Raw genomic sequence first — 19,785 nt, 5'->3', positions numbered from 1 at the left:
CAATCAAGTGTGTTGCCGCTGCTGCTGCTCAAGATAATTATATGCAATTATTATTGATTACGTTTGATTTGGCATGACCAGCTGTTCTCGACTGGAAAAGTAATTTCTTTTTTTTTGTTTTTTCATTTCTAGCACCCAAATGCTGCTGGGCTGAGGTCGATAATCAGCCCCACAAGAAGAAAAAAAAATTGATGTGAGCATACTAGTTTAAGCTCACAGTAACTCAATCACCACTCTTTGCAAACGTGGTGAGCAGAAAAAGCATCTCAGAAATCACAACACACTGAATTATGAGGGTGACGGGACAAGAGAAAAACACCACATCGAGTTCCACTCTTGTCAGCCAAGAATGGGAATCTAATCCTGAGGAATGCTTTTCTGCTCAACATAATTGTAAAGAGGAGCAATTGTAATTGTAATTGATTACTGCAGCAATACTAATGTGCTGCAAACCTATACAGTTCCTCTTAAGACTGAAATTTTGCAAGAAATATGCCTTGGCATACGAAGCATTTTCTGCATACAAGGGAACGAACCGAGGTTATATCTAAGGTTTAATGTCTATTTATTTCATATTTTTCTAAATTGAAATTTATTTTCTAAAGGTTTAGATTTATGAAAAAATATGATTATAGTGTTAGAAATTGTTAACATTGGTAATATTTTGGGTCCCTGGAACGAATTATCTGCATTTGCATTTTTCCCTATGGGAAAATATGTTTCACAATATGAAATTAAGAACTTAAACAAAGCATCTTTATTTCCTTATATAACTCCACAAACCGTACCTGAGCCTACTGTATATTGTGAGCAAAAAATCGTCACACTGATTATTGACTTTATTTTTTTAACAAAGAAACATTGGTTCTCTTTTTGAAGACAGGCTTGCTTTACACCACTTATTTGCATGTGCTTTTTGACTTTTGCACAGTAGTATATAGAAATAAATTATGTATTTTAGAAATGTTCTGACGAAAACACAATGTTCACAAAAACCTGCAGGGATTTTGTCCTCCCAAATTAATGGTGTAACAAGGCTGTTGGGTCATCAAATGCTGACTCCTGTTGTCTGACTTCAGACATTTTGAACAAATAGCCAGTGTTTATCAGATCATTATACTGCACGACATGGTGATTCAAAAGCCTCTGGGTCACCATGGGACCTCATGGTGACTTTACTTTGTAAAGCTGTTTAGTGAGAAAGTGATGGGTTATTGGATCCTGGCCAAACCTAAATGGACTATAATGACCAGATCAGTACTGGAATAAAAAGAAAAAAGAGTAGCAGGGTTATGAAGAGTAATGAGAGAATAATTTGACTAAATATATCTTGCTGTGATTACAGATATTCTCCATCAAGTGACGAAAATTCCTGTGTATATTGACGCTGATTGTTCAGTTCCGAGATTGATGCCAAACCTTTCTATTTGGTTCAGGTGTTGCCCATCATTTGCTCCATATACATCCGTTTCCTAAACTGGAAATAAAGGTAAAAAATTCCCAGTAATGTATCAACTGCTATGGATTTATTTTATTAGCTAATTCCTCACGTTACAGCGAAACTGAAATGCGCAAAGTCTTACAGTATGTTGTGAAGACTATTCTGGGAATTACACTGGAGACTCCTCTAATAAATGTTACATAAACATTTTCTTATTTTATTCACCTTTCAATCTCCAGAATATTAGTAGCTATCCCTTTATTAATTTTTTTTTTTTTTTTTATTCTGCATAATTTTATTGGAAAAATTGATATCGGTTTTTGATCTCTGGGATTATACCATTGCATGATAACACAGGCGGCTCCAAGAGCATAATGACTCTGAGCCTTCTGTCTTGTGTTTCAATTCTTCTTTTCCATGGTGATGCTAATATTTGTGAAATCTGTGTGTTGTTATTGTCGCTCTGACCCTAGTTAATACCAGGAATTGAGACTACTGTTACTTAGACTTACTTCTTGTATCTCTCTTTCGTATTTCATACGCCCCATGAAGGGTGTATTTAAGAAATGAATTTGAAGTACATGGTCGGGAGTGCAAGTCTGAAACAGGCATTAAACATTTATGTGTACCAAATTCCAGCAAAGGGCATTAGGAGTTAACTATGGCAAGGTTTAATGCTGGACACGCATAATAGGGTTTGAAACCCTCACAAGTGGTCTAGGTGATGATGTAATGGCAGTATCATGAATAAAAATGTTACAATGTACTTTAATGAGATATTCTCAGTATAACACTGAATGAGTATAACTCTTTTGTGTTCATTGAATCATTTCATAATCTGTACTTAAATTAAAGTTACTGTGAACTAAATTTCACTGTGAACATTACAGCTTGTGATTTGCAAAGTTACAACAGATCACATTATTTTTTTATGCTCATTTCGCAAACTGCTCCATTCAACTGTATTCTACGTCGTAAAAGAAAAAAATCTGTATTCGTCAGAAATTAAATGACAGGGTGCTATTACTTTATACAGTACAAGCACATTACAAAGTGTTTTATTTCTCTTGTTCAACATCAGTTTGCCAAAACATTTATTATAATGATTTATTCATGAATAGCGCATTACACTTGTTATTCATGTATACCTACATTTTTTATTGCTGTATGTAAACTAGTTTGTTTTGTTACTATAGAAACGGCAAAATACTGTATAACAACAAGTGCAGCTGCCGTTATATGAGAAATGACATACTGACCAATCAGAATGATGAATTCATCAGGACAGTGCTGTATTATGTCAATCTAAAGTTTTTTTAAACCCCTTTAAGTTTCTTGTTATGTTAAAGTTTGAAATGAGGAACCGTAAATCTTTGTGAAACTTTAGTGTGATTCAAACTGAGTATGAAGGCAAGTGGAACTTAAAAAGGTTATGCTTATACTATAGATAAAAACCTCATCAGCTTATTGATAGCGCCACTATTAACTATAAATAAACTGTTTACCTTTTTTAACTTTTTACATTTTTTACAACAAAAAATATTTTTTTTTCTAGCGAGATTTTTCTGCATTTATTAAAATTTGTATTTTATTTACTTTTTTTTTTTAACAGATCCAGTGTAGGCCTCTTCCAAACGGTTACAATGTTGCTTTATGGTAAAAGTATTAATATATTTACAAATACCGTACTACTACTACTCTTACTACTACCTAAGTTACTACTACTACTACTAACAATAACAACAACAATAATAATAGTAGTAGTAGTAATAATAACATAAATTGCTAACCATAGCAACACAAATGTTTTGCAATTAGTTCCCTTTTATTTGTCGTGGTATGCTATTTAAAGACATCATATCATACCTCAACCAAATGGAAGACATGCGTCAATCAGGTTATGTTCTGCACTTTCAGTGCCTCCCTGATGAAAAAATTCATCTGGGGTTTCATTACGAGAGAAACGTTTACTTTCCCCACAGGCACTTCAGCATAAATATCCCATGAGCTGTCTGATGTTAACAGTGGCCTTGCGTTGTGCCGATAGATTTATGGCTCTCGAACTACCTCTGCACCATAAAGCTAATTTCTTTCGCTTCACCTCCTGACGATAAAGGCTTCACACTGATGCTACCAGGTTCATGAATCAGACCTGGATATTAGTATTGCTTTTAGTTTGAATAATTCTCCTTTACTTCTTTATCAGCGTTAAAACCGAAGAAAATTTGACTTTTGTTTTCTACTCTCTCTAAAATGTGAGACCTTTTTAACTTCACCTTTTTGCATCCAGCAGCAGGATGCTGATAAGCGACGAGCGCAATTAAGTTTCTCTATGTGAGATGAGAAGGTTAATTTGCATGCTATTTCAATAGAGTGCATTCTGCAGGGAAGACACAGCAAACAACACATTTTTATCATCCCAACTAAGTATCGAAGGATATATGAAAAAAAATAAAATAAATAAAAAACAGCCTTTGTGTTTTGTGGTAATCCTAAATGCACTAAACAGAGGATGGATGTTTCACTAGGCCTACTTAGTCACGAACAAAGAATTGAAGAATGTACTACATACACGGAGCACTCAGACGGAAACATTTGAGACTATTACGCCATGGCTTAATGGAAAAATGCAAGCAGGCCCGTGTCATTTGCAAACGGACTCACTTGTTTGAGTAGCGCTATTTTAAGAATTTCCTTGATCCTCGATTTAAGAGCTTTTTCCAAAGCCGCAGCCTAAAATTAAGTTTCACAGAACCTTCATTGTGTTGTGTATACAGAGTACTGTACGTTTGCAAGTATGGCAGATACGTCTGGTATACTGTAAATAAGCTTAATTAATAGTTGAATTAAAAAATGACATGAGTATCAGTTATGTTTTTTGTTTTTTTTTTCCTTTTTTTTGGCCTTTAATGGAATTGGGTTGAGAACTGTCCCGGAGGGATAGTGCTGAACCATCAACTTTGTGGAAGAAATCACAAACAAACTGACAATAGAAATCAGAGCTTTGTTTAATAATAGTGAAAGTTTGAACATTTCCACACACACAATATGACAAGAAATCCATGCCTATTAGAAAACCACTTGTTAGAGAGACTCATCAGAAAAAGGCTTCAGTTTGCTCGGGAGCATAAACATCTGACATCTAACAAGGTCATGTGTTCTGATGAGTCCAGATTGACCCTATTCCAGAGGAACGGGCGCGTCAGGGTAAGAAGGGAAACGAATAAAGCGATGCACCATGAAGCATCATGCATAGTGCCCACTGCAGAAGCATTTGGAGTAAGTGTTTGATCTGCTTTTGCTTTAGTTGCTCAGGTTCAGAATCAGTGGCAATAAAATGAAGTCAGCTGATGATCTGAATTGACCCGGCAATTACATCTATGGAGTTTTTCTTCTGTTCTGTCGACACGGCCATATTCCAGGACTGCAATTGTTGTTCTGGGACCATGAGGAGTCACTTTTACACATGATAAAGCCATCACAGTAAACATCCCGACTAGTCAGGCAAGCTAGTTTTTGTGAGAGCTCAACTTTTAGGAACTATTTTTATAAAAGAAAACCGAGGTCAAGATTAGCTTTCGATAAACTCGTCTATACTTTTCTAATTTGTAGAGACCACAAAATTACATTAACAACTAATCCACCTCTTCACTCGCTCGAGCTTCAATGAGTGACAAGGAAAGCCGTATGATCGGTGCGTTTTTGGGACGAACGTGATTGTCATTGATGAATATGGGTGGGCCGAGCCGAACCAGTCAGTGGGCCTGGAACATCACGTTCCTCCTACGCATGTCTTGACACATCTGTCAGCTCTCCCTCCCACCACAGACAAGCTTTGTGTGGACCACAAAAAGGATTCAATTCAGCTGTCAATTGTTGCCGAAGTTCTGATGGATGCTTTTATAATGCAGCGTCCATAATGTTATGAAATGCAAAGTATAAATTAAATGGAGCTGCTGGCACGGAATGCAGCAGGTATATACACTGTACGTTTAATTGTTTTCGACTTCAATACCGTAAGGACGGTTGGGGCGGGGCGGTTTATCATTTTAAATATGTGGAGCAAGCAAGTCTTTCTAAGTTACAGTATAATGAAGATTGTCCAGATAACTTTGGGAGGATGTGCCAGTGTTGAATAAATGGATTTAATGATGTAAAAAAAAAAAAAGGTAAAACGGTCAAGGCAGTTTTCTATGCTGTAAGAAAGTGTGAATTATGCTTTCCTCTAAATAAAAAAAGACTAAACTTCTGTTTGTAAAGATTCTCAGTCATCCAGGTGATGTTGTCTCAAAGTTGGGTCATGTCAACTGGACGTCTTTCTTGTTAGAGCGAAAGGTTTCACTACGGATCCAAGTAGTTTCTTCTGGGATTCCCCATATTTGTATCCTTCAGGGTCAAGGATTCTCGCTTGACTGAAAATAATGTTAGGTGAACAATGAAGAATGTGAGAGTGGAAGTGGAGTGATTAAAGAATGTGGAAGGGAGCGAAGTGTTGAAAAAAACCAGTAAGAAAGAAAGATTAGGGTGAGTAGTTAAGATGTAATGACCAGCGCAGTGTAGCAGGTGTCCTTAGGTGTTGCTTTTCTGGTAGACCTGTGAAGTGGTTTTGATCTTCTTCACAGATGGCCTCTTTCACACCTCCTGTCTTCACTGTCCAAGATTTGTGCAATATCATCCTTAAATGCGTGTTGTTGTACTTGTAGCTACTGTTCACTGCTGATTCTAGTCTGGAGATGTTGCTCCTTTGATGCTGGTACCGCACATCCTCCTGTGTAGAGATTGTTTTGTCTCCCTGGTGCACTAAACTGCGTATATTATATGGCACTTCATACGTTTCGGGGTCCGGTCTTTGGGTTGGACGAGTCTCTGTCTTAGTCGTCACTTACTATACCGCTTCATCCCATATACAGAGTCACAGGGGGACTGGAGCCTATTCCAGGAGACTTAGTGCGCAAGGCAGGGTACACTCCAAACAAGTCATCACAGGGGATGCTCAATTTGGAATGCCAATTAGCCTACTTTGCATGTCTTTGGAGTGTGGGAGGAAACCCGTGTACCCGGAGGAAACCCACCAAGCACGGGAAGAACATGCAAACACAAACCCAGACCCAAGGTGGGAATTGAACCCGGACCCTGGAGGTGCTAAGCAACACTAAGCCACTTTGCTGCCTTGCTATGTTGTGTTTAAAAAAATCTTTTTTTAGATTCTCGGACACATCTTTTAAACTTCCAGATACTTGACGTCTATCAGATGATGTTTTAATACCCTCACTATAGGTTTATTGATTCAGATGATATTATAATTATTACTTGAGGATCCGAAGTCAAGTCAAGAACTTAAAGGGCTCAATATCCACCATGTCAGCCTTGACCATCAATCATATTGATGATTCAGCCAGAAGAACCTGCTGACAACAACAACCGATCCTGGGTGAACTGAAGGGACTGACGATTTAAAACCTCAGGCTTGAGTGAGTTCGAGATCAGGTGTCTTTCAGAACATAGGGGATGTGTTTGGGATTTCTCTTTCTCTGCAAGCAGCTCGAAGCATTGTCTGGGATAAATACGTAAAGCACTTCTCTATCTTTATCACATTGGCCTCAGGCATCGATTACACTCATTCTGACACATGGGAGACAGCGGGGGCCTGCTTCAGTCTCGCAGCGTTTTGAATGAGAAATCGTCGACAGGGCGTCTCGGCAGAACTACAAAGCGTGCAAAAGATCACAGAAGAGAACGGTGTAGTACGGTGGACTTGGTGAATTTTATTCATCGTTGGTGAAATATTATTAGTACTGTACGTGGGATTTTTTTACTCTAATATGAGCTCTTATACAGAGCCAGGTTCTGGATATTCTTTTACTACTTTTAAGCGGAAATGAGATTTATTGGCAAATCTGTAGTAACAACGCTGCATTCAAAGTGAACCTGCAACTTGAAATTACCCACTTACAAACAGTAAAAGCCAACAGAACCGCCCATGCTCGCTTGACGCCTGACCCTGACAGCTGTTACAGAAAAGAAATTATCAGATCAAGAGAAAGGTTTCCAGGGTAAAAACTGTATATATATATGTGGGTGTGTGGGTGTGTGTACGTGATCTACATCACAAAAGATCATTAAAAACAAGGCTGAATCTCACCACAGACCCTCTCCTCTGCATCACTTACGTCATGGGAAAAGCAAGCGAATGTCTTTAATCAACAGCAAGGATGCATCAGAGATAAAGAACCAAACATCCCCCACCCCTCCCATCCCTGTTACCCCCCACTGTCCTCGTCTACAGCAGCTGTGCTTGTAATCAGGCCAGCGTCCCCGTAACAACCACACACACACACACGCACTAACGTATGCACAGATACATGCAAGATCACACAGAAACCCGATTCTGAGAAATGTGTGTATTCCGTGGTCGCGTTGTCCTCTAAAAACCCACAAGCGCTTCCTGTTAGTCATATCATACGAAGCTGCCGAGTCTCACACGTTGAGTTTGAGACTTATGCGAACCCACGCTCTCACGCAAACACGTTCAATTTCTGACTCTTTCATATCGAAAACAATCATCAGTATAAGACGGCAGCAAAATTAACAAGTCTCTTTCTGACGAGTCAGCGATAAACGGCTTCTGTTTTCTGAGGTCAAATCGCGTTCCCTCGCTACACAAGTTTACTTCAGCCGGAGCGCACAAAGTATATCATGTAGCACTTTTTAGGTTCATAAGGATACTCATATTATACTCAAGGGATACTCATATTATTAGTGGTGCCTGCGAAGTGAAGCACTACTATTACTAACTCACATTTTTTTTTCTTCTTCTTCTTCTTCTTCTGTACAAAAGTTTGGCGCGTAACTAGTCCCGCACCGTTTGTCGTAGACTCACGATTGAGGTGTCAAATCGTGTGGCTTATTCGGGAATGGGGTACTATGACTTTTCTAAGGGGTCAAAGGTTCAACAGTGGCGACCCACCAGCATCGGGGCTCGAAACGGGGACCTCCTGGTTTGCTTTCTAACCTCTTAATTACAGAGCCACACCTGCCACTATATGTACAGTGAAACCTCGGATTACGAGTAACGCAGTTTGCAAGACGAGCAAAATTTTTTTTATAAACAAGTCTTGGTTTACAAGTCCCGAGTATCATCTATCACGCATGTGCTTCTTGTTTTGACGCCGAGCGTCACGTGATCACAACTGAGCCAATGGTTTTTCTCTCTCTTGCGCTGCGGAATTGTGGGTAATCATCTCCCCTGCTGGGTCTTAGTGCACGACTTTTACTGGTATAATCAACATCCGTGCACGCGTGTACTGTTTACTATAACACTGTGACCACATGTGTGTGCGTAAAACATAATTTCTAAGTCCCATTAGAAAGGTTAAAAATCTATTTTTTATTTTCTTTCTCCCCCTCTGTATCAGCCTGCATTTTGTCATTGGACATCATGTCCCTTCACACACACACACACACACACCTCCTCTCGCCTTCACGCACACACCACTCCACCCCTCGCCTTCACACGCGCACACACACACACACACACACACACACTGCTCTGTCGTGGTTCTTTTTAAAGGTAAAGTGCAGGGTAATTTTTTTATTTTTACTTTACAGCAGTGATTCCATTAGTATGAGCTCATGCGAGTGTCATTAACGATTTTTCAGATAAAATGGTCTTTCCTTTAATATGTTTGTGTGTGTAAAAAACTCAAATAAGAGAGGAAGAAGTGTTACTGTGAAATAACCTGCGCGCATAAACGGAAACACTTTCCTGTCTGGATTTTTTTTAAGGTAAAATGCAGGTTTATTTGTTTTATTTGTACTTAATATTTTGTATTAATCATTTTATGTCTTTTTTTTTTTTGGGCTGTGGAACGAATAATTTGAGTTCCATTATTTCTTATGGGAAAATTCAAAGCTTTGGTTTGCAAGTGTTATGAAGTAAAATACGCTGCATCTGAGCCATGCTCATGTGCATAGTTAGTGTTAGACAGAATGCTTGGGCATGCACAGTGGGAGGTGTGTGTGTGTCTGTCTGTGTGTTTGTGTGTACAGAACCAAAGTCCTTATTTTTAGAATCTCTGAAAAGAATTTTCAGAATTTTCTAAAAAGCTGGCAGCTCAGGTCGTATCTAAACTCAATGTGAAAATGGCTCAGAAGCACACTTAAAATGTTGAGAGGTATTATATACTCTAGTAATATTCATATTATCATTTGGCAAACCCATAGTGACTTCTGTTATCCAATCCAAGTCTTTCCCTTTTTTTTTTTAATAACTTCCTGTTCTTTCCAATTTTATTCAATTATAATTGCTAATCTAGTGATTTATGCGATACATCAGTTCAAGTAAATGTCTTGTTAATTGGCTACAAACAAAATCGTTCAGCTTTCAACCCTGTTATTGTTGTTGGATTGTTGCCTGGGATGCATGAAAGAATGATCTGATAGAACGAGAGCTTTAGGAAAGAAGCAGAGAGAGAGAGAAACGGCCTATTCAGGAACAGATGTTTGATCATGTGTCAAGTGCAACATAACATCCTCCAAATCAGGATCATGCCTTAACCACTCAGTCTACTGAGGCATACCCGGAATCGGATTAAAGATGCGGATCTAAAGGTTAAGTTGAAGTGCAGCATCCTTCTTTATGCTTGCTGTGGAGCAAGGATGATGCTTATATATCATTAGAAATCATTATTTAAGATCATATCTAAAAACCTGGAAAAAAACGAACATAACAAAACTGAATCATTTTGTGAGACATTTTATTTAGGATAAATAAGCTCAAAACAGGTACAGGACAGGGAAAGGAGAAAACAAGGTGATTCTATAATGAACAACGTCAGTAGAACCCTAAGTGACAGAGTTTACATAAAAGCCCCACAAACAACCCTGAGAACACATCTTTATTATTTAGTTTTTTCCTCCTATATCGCACACACCCCTGATATATATCCAAGCATCACGTTATGGGACTACAAAAAGGTCTAAAAACACAAATACTGGAAAATAATTAATCATTGGCATGATGATGTGATTATGATCATTTTTGAAATTCTGATTATAACACAGGAATTTGCCAACAGTTAAACTTTCTTTATTTATTAATGCACAACACATCTTATTTTTTATCCATTCATCCTTGATGTGGGTGGCATGGTGGCTTAATGCTTAGCACTGTGGCCTTGCACCTCCAGGGTCTGGGTTCGATTCCTGCTCCAGGTCTGAGGGCATGGAGTTTCCTCTGGGTATTCTAGTTTCCTCCCACAGTCCAAAGACATGCAGATTAGGCTACCTGCCCTTCCCAAATTGCCCATAGTGGATGATAAAGGTACAGTCATAAAGTGGAAATAATCACCATTGGCCTCCATGGTCCTTAGTTGGACTACAGAGGTTCCTAGATGGATGGTTGGGTGAATACTTTCTTGTAATGTTGGGGCACAGCTTTGAAACAAGTTTCTGTTATCACTACGTTTCTTCACTTTTTCTTCCATCTTAAAGACTTTCCTGTTACTTCCCCCTTTTTACTGAAATATTCACCATATCACCAAGTCTATACATTTAAATATCATCAAAATATCTGTATATATTTTTTACACATTTGCTTAATCTGCTTGTTGGTATACTATCTCTCTATATTATCTGTACATACTGTATACATTGTATATACTTATGCGAATAATACAGTACAGTGCATACTTTTTATTGTGTTCATCTTGTTATACATAACATTTTAGATGACATAAATACATTAACATTGATTCAGTGCATCATGCACAGGGCCAGGCAGACGAAACTGCCCATAGTCGCCAATGTCCTTGTACCAGACATCACAGGTCCAATACCTTCTGACCATTGAGAATCCAACAGCAAAGTTGTCTATGTTCTGACTTTCGCTATTTCTAGCATTTGTGGATCAGTATTAAAATTTTAAATCTCTGTTGTGTTTTGTGTCCAGATTGCGATGTTTGGTGAAACAGCTGGAGAGAGGTGAAGCGTCCCTGATCGACCTTAAGAAGAACCTCGAATATGCAGCCTCAGTGCTCGAGTCCGTCTACATCGAAGAGACGAGGTGAAGTATTTGTAGAGTCTAATAATAAAACTAATGTGGAAAGCCATCTGGAAGTGTTTAATACACAACCGTGTTCTGTTGTTCCGTTGATGATGCGAGGATGAGAACGTTTGTTACGATGAGTTTGTGGGACTAAAGGCAAGCGAGATTTCCGTTCCATAACTCATTATTACCGCAGATCGCTCGGCTCAAGGCAAGCTGATATCCAGGAAATGGAAAAAAAATTACATCGTATTGGCATGACAGTAAAAATATCAGTCCCTCTATTTGTTACACACAGCAACCCAGATATACGATTTCATCAAAAATATAACAATTTTTCTACAACATGCATCTGCATTCATCAAGTCAAGTTGACATAATATGACCAGAGTGAACTGGCTTTAATGTCGTAAAAATATAACGGCCTGATGCTGAAAAAAATAAGAAATGACAGGTTTATTCATTATAGAGAATGCCAATGAAATGATGTGTCTGAGATTATTTCCTTAACTCGGTAATGTATTTATTCATTACAGGTAATAACCAGCTATGATGCATCATTACCATAATGTGACATGATGAGTAAGATAAATGTCTTAAAAAAATATTTTGCCACCTAATATGTTAATGAGCATTTATAAATGTGACCTGTTATATCAAGTGTACTGTAAGTTATAAAGTCGCACAGGTTAAGGTTCGCTACGGCCAATTGAATGAGGTACAGGTTCTGTATCAAAATTTTAATTTCAGCAGAAAAATCATGATATAATAAATTCTTCATAGTTCAATTGAATAAAAAAAAAAGTTTTAATCCTAAACCTTGTTTTAAAGCACTTTTTAATTAACACTGTCCAAGCCAATCCAGTTGTGATCGAAAAAACCACTGCTGGCGAAGTTATTTTTAGGGGTAGGAGGGAAATGCTGTGTCAAAATGAGACTGACTACACCACAGAATCCTCGTTAAAATATTCTAAAAATAAGATTTCAACATTTTCTCCTCGTCAACAAACTCGCACTGACCATATCCCAGGAACCGGACATGATACAGTAATAAACTTTTTATCAAAATGGAGCATATTGAACCAAGAATCTGTAAATATTCCTAAATCAAATCACCCAAAAATGCTTAACTTAATACCTGTTGTGATGTGACAGGTAACAACCGTCTATGTAGCTTTATGTCAGTGAGTTTAACTAAGGAAAGCCTTTTTAACTAATTTAATCATTACTCCTTAACTAATTAGGTAATTAAATAACTGTTACCCATGGCTTTTTTAATTCCTTTTTTTTTTTTTACAGCTAATTAAGCTGTAGAGAAATTGAGCAAAAAATCTAACTGCATTACCTGTGTGGATTTAAATACCGACAGATTCTTTATGAGAACTTTTTTTCAATTAAAGTTTAATGCATGAAGAGCAGATGAGACTAACAGTCTTAATAAAGGTTATAAAGTCGATAAAATACGTTTAAAAAGCAAAGAAACTGGATTAACTGAGATTTCTAGCAAGTACTTATAAAGTTTAAATAAATAATAATAATAAAAGAGTAAATGTTAATTAAGTCGGCTAATTCCACTGTGCCCTAAAATAATCCCTTTGCTGCCCCCCCAATTTTTGGTCAAAGATTGATTCATTGAAATGCTCTACAGTGTTCATGACTCCTGACAAACCTTTCAAAAACTGTTCTAAATCAAGGTTGAGGGCCGAGCAAATAGATTTTCTTAGGGACTCCATTCACTGAGGAAGGACCATGTCCCTAAATCAGCCGGTCATTCATCACACAGACATTCTGTAAGTGCCGGTTCCCTCGTCATATTTACTCTCTGTCTCTCTGATCCCGCTGCATTTGAGGGAATATTACGAACGACTGAACCTGGCTGATACAAGGATGGAGAATTTCATGCACCTCTGCTTTTTATAGGTGTGTTAGAGCAATTTCACACTTATTACTCCGTTTGGCAAGTCTGAAAGCGCGAAACTGATACATTTGGCTTGTTTGCCGTTTGGCAGTTAAATAAAACCCACCAAAAATAAAGTTTGTTGAGGGGTGTGTAAAGCTGAAAATATCCTAGTAGATTTCCTTTTGGGTTTGTTCTGAAATACTGCTAAAGATTAACGCTACATTCGGCTCAAACTTTTTACATAGCGTTTCAGAGTTAACACATATAATACAGTACAGTTCACTGATTTGAGGAGGTAAATGTACATCACTTGTCACAGCTAGCTGGCTAACGTAGCTTGTTGCTAGCAAAAGACGAACATAAAGGAGCCTGTGCTCTTTTCATCTTTTTACATCCTATCATGTGAACACAGGTGAACAAATGTTAGCCGAATTAATGCATTCTGCAGACTGTACATTATAAAAACATCTGGACAAATCCTTTGTAAAGGTTGTTTTCTGAAAAACGGTTATGAAGCACAACTATGGTTGTCGCCATCTTGGAAGGAGCTTCCTCGGTCTGAGCCTTGGTTAATAAATAAATGTGCACATGAGCCGAATGAACAGAGCCTGGCTAATGATTGGAATCTGTCTACTTGCCTCAGTTACCACAAGCTAGTTAGCTTAGTTTTAGATCAGCTAAAATGCTGAGGTGGCTAGCATTCATTTATATGCTTACATTACTTTGAATTTGATTGAACTACAGGCAAACTCCAGTGATTCCAGTTAGCTGGTTAGCTAAAGTGATGCATAGTAGCAGACAGCTAGCAGTTTGACACCTGCACTGCAGCTGTCACTCAAATCAGCCAAAACATTTACTTTATGTAATTTTTTACTAATAAATTACATAAAAATCCACGTTTTCGTGAATGGGAAATCTAGCTTTGAAGACCAAAACTGTCTTTTGTTGTAACAGGCTGCTAACACGTTTTAGCAGGGCTCTATGGGGACTGACTCACTTTTGAAGCTTGCTCCCAGTGGTCATTTGAGGAACTGCACCGTTTTGGCGCCTTCACATTGAACTCATCTTTCAGAATCAGAGGTGTTTTGGATCAAATTTGAATATGATTTTTGTCATCTCACCCTCCTAAGGAACTGCACAGAAATTTAATCATACTTAAAAGATCGTACTTAAACAGACTTAATGCTGTACTGCATATGTAAGCCCTTGTTCACACGGGCGTATAAATTGAGCGTTTTTAGTGCGTTCATAGCGTCCGGTGAGCGCAGATCAAGCGGCGAGTGTTTTCTACACGTAGGAGTCAATGGGAGTGTTCACACGGGCTTTGGTGACCTGCGTTTGTCCGGCTGCGCGTTTATACGGCATCAAAAAAACGTTGCATGCAGCTTTTTCTTGCCGTTCAAAACCCAACGAACACAAGAAAACCGCTTTTAGTGCGCTTTCCTCACGTTTATTTTACGCTTCGGAGGACCGGATATATCCCATGATCCTACATGCTATACATAGGAAAATGCGGAAAAGGGCGAAAAATAATTGTTGAAAAACTTACACGGAAATTTTCGCATTCCTTCATAAACCACAAAAAAAAAAAACATCCTTTAATCTGACGTTGTGCAGTCAGAGAGTGAACCCGGTAGCAGCGGGCTTTTATATTCAGTTCCCGACACACTGCCCCCACAGGTTAACACACAAACTACAATTTGGGCTGCAGGCTGACGTTAGACAGAGACAAACAAACGCTGGTGTAGAAGTCAATCAAGCGCCACTACAAAACGCAACATAAACGTCTAGGACGTTCAGAGCACGTTCGTTTATCCAAAAACTTAACGCCCGTGTGAACAAGGCCTAAAAGTATCCCTAATTTCACCCTAAAGTCCACATAATACCCATAATGCTCTCCTAAATGTTATAAATAGATATGTTAAATATTCTAAATAGTAGACATGTAGTTAAAGGTGAGTTTTCTTGGGTCATATAATATAAGAGCCATTCAGGATTGTGTATGCAAACACAGCCTGTGGAACACTAATGTACAGTACCAGGAAAAAGGAGCGGGAACATGTAGAAATGGAAGTGCAGAACTGAATAAGCATGTAAAACTTACAGTTTTTTTTTACTCTCAGTATCTGCTGTGCAACGTGGTGAAATTGTTTAGAAGTTGACAATGTGGATTTTAATAACGATCTGTTCCAAATGAAGAAATCCAAGGATTAACATAATCATAGTGATAGGTGTAGTGACATGAGGTGGAGTTTTGGGCAACCCCACTTTAGGTGGCATTAGACACACTGTTATTGGTGCCTGGCTAATTTTCATGGACATGGATTGTCATCTCTCTCTCTCTCTCTCTCTCTCTCTCTTTCTCTCTCTCCATTAGACGGTTGGTGGACACAGAAGATGAGCTCAGTGACATCCAGTCGGACTCGGTGCCATCAGAGGTGCGTGATTGGCTGGCCTCCACCTTCACACGTCAGATGGGGCTGATGCTGAGGCGGACGGAGGAGAAACCACGATTCCGTAGCATTGTGCACGCTGTGCAGGCTGGAATATTCGTAGAGAGGTGAGGTCACCGGCGATGAAACTTTTCCAGTTCATACGGAAATTAAATGGTGCATCGTGCTGGACTTTTCATGCTTACATTATGATTTCCCAATGCTGATAAGGTACAAAGCTAATAATAATAATAATAATATTTTAATTAAGAAAAATATTTTTTACACCCATGTTTTTTTTTTATGTCCTGGGACATCAATGCGAAAAATTAGTTCCTGTAATCACTTACAAGTGGCGTTCACATCAAACCAGGTCTTTTGAGTTAGGAGAGTAAAAACTCCCTTTATTTCTCTACACTAAATTACATGTCCCAGCATTTCGATAGTGCGTCGATACCATCAAAGTAGAAACTTTTCTCGGTACGTCACAGCCACGATCGGACTGTCAGCTTCACATCTGAAACACCAGCCTCCCAGGAACTCCTTTAATTTCCCCAAACATGTGGAAATGTCTTGAAGCGAGGTCAGAACTGTACAGGGGATGTTACAATAACTTTCAGCCGAGTCCCTGTAATGTGCAAGTGGTGTAGGTTAATAATTGTGTATACAATTCCCACAGACAGATGCGTCTCTTCTGCAAAAATCTTTCCATCAATTTTAAAGGATGAGGTGTTCCACTTGCTGAATGATCACGGGAACAACTGCAGTGGGCTCTGAGTCACCTCGGCTAGAATTGTCTTTCATGGACGTGAGAACATTCTTCAAAACCATTTAAACGTTTTCCTCCGGCTAAGAGTCTCATCACCGTACTGCATGTGAAGTCTTTTGTTAACGTCAATCACTTTCATGCTTTCGTTCACAAGAACTTTCATCACAAGTCCTAGTTTGACTTGAACGCCCCTCATACCTTATCGAAACTATAAACCTTACCGTCCTGACAATTAAATGCAGCTTTTCATGTATTATATAATTTTTTATTATTTAAAAAACCGTAAAAAGCCTGCGTCTTTTTTTCTTTTTTTTTTCACTTTCATCTCAGTTTCTCATTAATGCAATATCTCAAGGATTATTGTTTGAATGTTTGTAGGATTTATATGGCACTACCATTATAAACAGCAGGTAATTCGTTAAATATATTACAATTAAATTAGACGAATTGTGCATCGAAGAATTCGTTATGTGCATTTTAATGACGACATGCACCTACCGCTAAATCCAAGAGAACTAAGACCAAAAGTTAACATTTTTTTCTATTTCTAAGGCTGTTTTTACCTAATTTTCCTGAGTAGTACTAAGTTTATTCCATCGATTATTTGATCGATTGTCCTATACAAACCCATTTTGCTATGGCGATAAGAATACAATCAATTTATTTTAATTATATCATTACTCAGTCTGCTGTATTAATAAATAATGATGCATGGGTCAGATAGCTGTAACTAATGCAGTTCTTGATGGTCAGCTCAAACATCTGGATTAAGAGGAACCCTCAGGGGGCGACTAGTGAGTTTCCCACAACACATTAAAATGATCAGATGCGCTGGGTGGAAGAAGCATTCGTCTCCTGGCGGCCGTAAAAGTTTCATCCGCTGGTGAAATGTCTCGATAAATCTTCAAGTGCAGTACAATGCGAGTCGCAGTATTTCTGCCCCGCATGCTTTCTCCTCTGTCTAATGAGCCTGTGGGGGGGGGGGGGGGGAAACGAACACAATTACAGTGTGAAAGACAGAGTCCTCCTCTTCCCACATCCCATATCTGTCTGAATGTTTAAGCATCATTTCATTACCTGCGTAATGCATTTTACTGCATAAACGAGTTGCGACCATGAAAAGGCGGCTGTCTGTGGGTTCAGGGTTTATTAACAGAGAAATAGAGAGAGAGAAAGAGAGAGGGGGGACGTGAGGTGAGTGTTTTTGTGCGAACAGACTTGAAGAAATGATGTGAAGCCTGTGTATTAACAGGACACGGATCGTGATGCACATATGCGTCACGGAGACGCTGGAAGAGAAAAAAAAGGGTCCTCTGGATTAGCAGGTTTTCTTTCGAAAACCACATTTACCCTTCATCATTGATCATGACAGCCATGTAATTTATCTTTCTGACCACTCTAATTTATTACGGAAAAAAACTGAGCGGTGTACAAGTAAGAGGACATGCAACAAGGGCAAAGCATTTATTGCATTCAAATGTGCACCCTTGGGGGTTCTTCACCCATGTAGGGGACGTGCAAATAGGCTGTTTCAAATTTATCTCAAGTGGAAGAGAAAACAAGAAGAAATAAAAACCAGTCAGACCTCATTTTAGAAAGGTAATAGCAAATGCTAGTAGCACCAAAAGTAGTCATTTGCCTCGCTAGCTTACAGTACAGAGAATGTAACGCAATGACGGCTTGAAATAGGACTTTTGTTTGACTTGTCCATTTACAGCATTTGGAAGACACCCTTATCCAGAGTGACTTATATTTTTTTTGCCTTATCCATCTGAGCAGTTAAGGGTTAAGGACCTTACTCAAGGGCCCAACAGTCACAACTTGGTTGTGGTGGGATTGGAACCTGGGATCTTCTGATCAGTAGTCCAACAATTTTACCACTGAGCTAATCCCACCTCTTTCACTCATGCGTGGTAAAGACATAGCAGTAGTATATCTCCTACTGGGGAAAACAATTACTTAAAATTGTTGGCGGGTTTTCTACCCTTCCTCTTGCATTGCAAAAAGACACAGAGAATGGATTGGATGCAAGCCTCACACAAGGGTGGGACAGACGTTATTATTAGCTTTTACATTACATTGATTTGAGGAAAACAGGGTTTTCTAATTATTCAATCTGAAATATAAAAAAAAAAATTGTGTAGTGTTGTAGTGATGTTACTTTGGCAATGTTATAGATGTTGGGACACCATTGGTATTGGGTTGTTTTTGAAAATTAGAACTGATTTCATGAAATTATTTAAGACCAGCGTTGACTACATGATGTTGGAATACGGTTGAATGAATGATTCCAACATAATTTTCCAAACCTGATTTTAAAACAATAGTTGTATTCATTTTTGAGCTTATTTATGCACTTATTCATGTGCTTATTACTGCACCTGTAAGAAACATGCTGCTGAGGCTAGTAAAGTAGCTTTGTCAAACAATAAGCACCATAAGTAAAAAAAAAACAAATAGCAGAAAACTGCAATTTACCAAAAATATTAAATCAGAAAAAAACAGTTATGCGTGTACAGTCACTATATGATAATCGTCATCCAATCAAGTTGCCCTCAATTAAGGAAAACCATCACATTAACAATTTGTTTAATTTGTTTTATTCTGCTTAGATGAACTATTAATAAAGTTCCCATGCATTAAACTAGCAGGGGAACGATCTCAGTGGACCTGAGACAGGAAAATGCAGGAAACCTTTAAAAATACAACCCAAGCATGATGCTGAATGTTCTGTAAATGTTTCAAATTTCAAGTCAAGTCATATTCACTGCCATCATCGTTGCTGTTAAATAGCTTATTAGTTGAATCAGGTGTCCTGGAAGCTGAGAAAAGACTGATGTGTGAAGGACAGGGTGTTCTCCAGGACCAAGGCTAGCAATCGCAGACCTATCCCGTTATTCGCGTTAATGTTTGGCTGCAAGGCTAATGTTAGCTGGAGGTTTTTGGTTGGTGGATTCGCCTGATGTTCAAATGTATATAAAAGTTAGTGACTGCTGGATTACGTTTAATATAATGACCTGGAAAAACCCCTTATTTCCCCCCATGGGCGGCTTCCTGTGCTGGAATACCGTATGTTTCTCTTTCTCATGTACCTCAATCAGAAGTGAGGTTTCTGCAATTTTCAAATAATCGTGAATTGAAAAGCGAGAAAATCACATTTAAAGATTTTCAATTCTAATTATGCATGTTTTCATTGTA

At 38.4% G+C, this 19,785-nt stretch overlaps 1 protein-coding gene across 2 annotated transcripts in view; it reads left to right on the top strand.

The window, feature by feature from the left end:
* Positions 1 to 19,785, top strand: part of pde1cb (phosphodiesterase 1C, calmodulin-dependent b) — a 66,029-nt gene that overhangs the window by 18,115 nt on the left and 28,129 nt on the right. Inside the window, exons 1-3 of one of the 2 annotated variants that reach the window (XM_053487226.1) lie at positions 1,469 to 1,489; positions 11,391 to 11,504; positions 15,764 to 15,946. In XM_053487226.1, the coding sequence (XP_053343201.1) occupies positions 15,861 to 15,946 (86 nt within the window). In that variant the 5' untranslated portion in view covers positions 1,469 to 1,489; positions 11,391 to 11,504; positions 15,764 to 15,860. Of the gene's footprint in view, positions 1 to 1,468; positions 1,490 to 11,390; positions 11,505 to 15,763; positions 15,947 to 19,785 lie in introns of those variants that run through there. The other variant, XM_053487225.1, reaches the window with a different exon arrangement.

The sequence above is a fragment of the Clarias gariepinus genome, chromosome 25, assembly GCF_024256425.1.
Source record: "Clarias gariepinus isolate MV-2021 ecotype Netherlands chromosome 25, CGAR_prim_01v2, whole genome shotgun sequence".
In the NCBI taxonomy this organism is placed as follows: domain Eukaryota; kingdom Metazoa; phylum Chordata; class Actinopteri; order Siluriformes; family Clariidae; genus Clarias; species Clarias gariepinus.
Note: the sequence above shows the minus strand (reverse complement) of the source record. Positions and strands in the feature narration are given on the sequence as shown.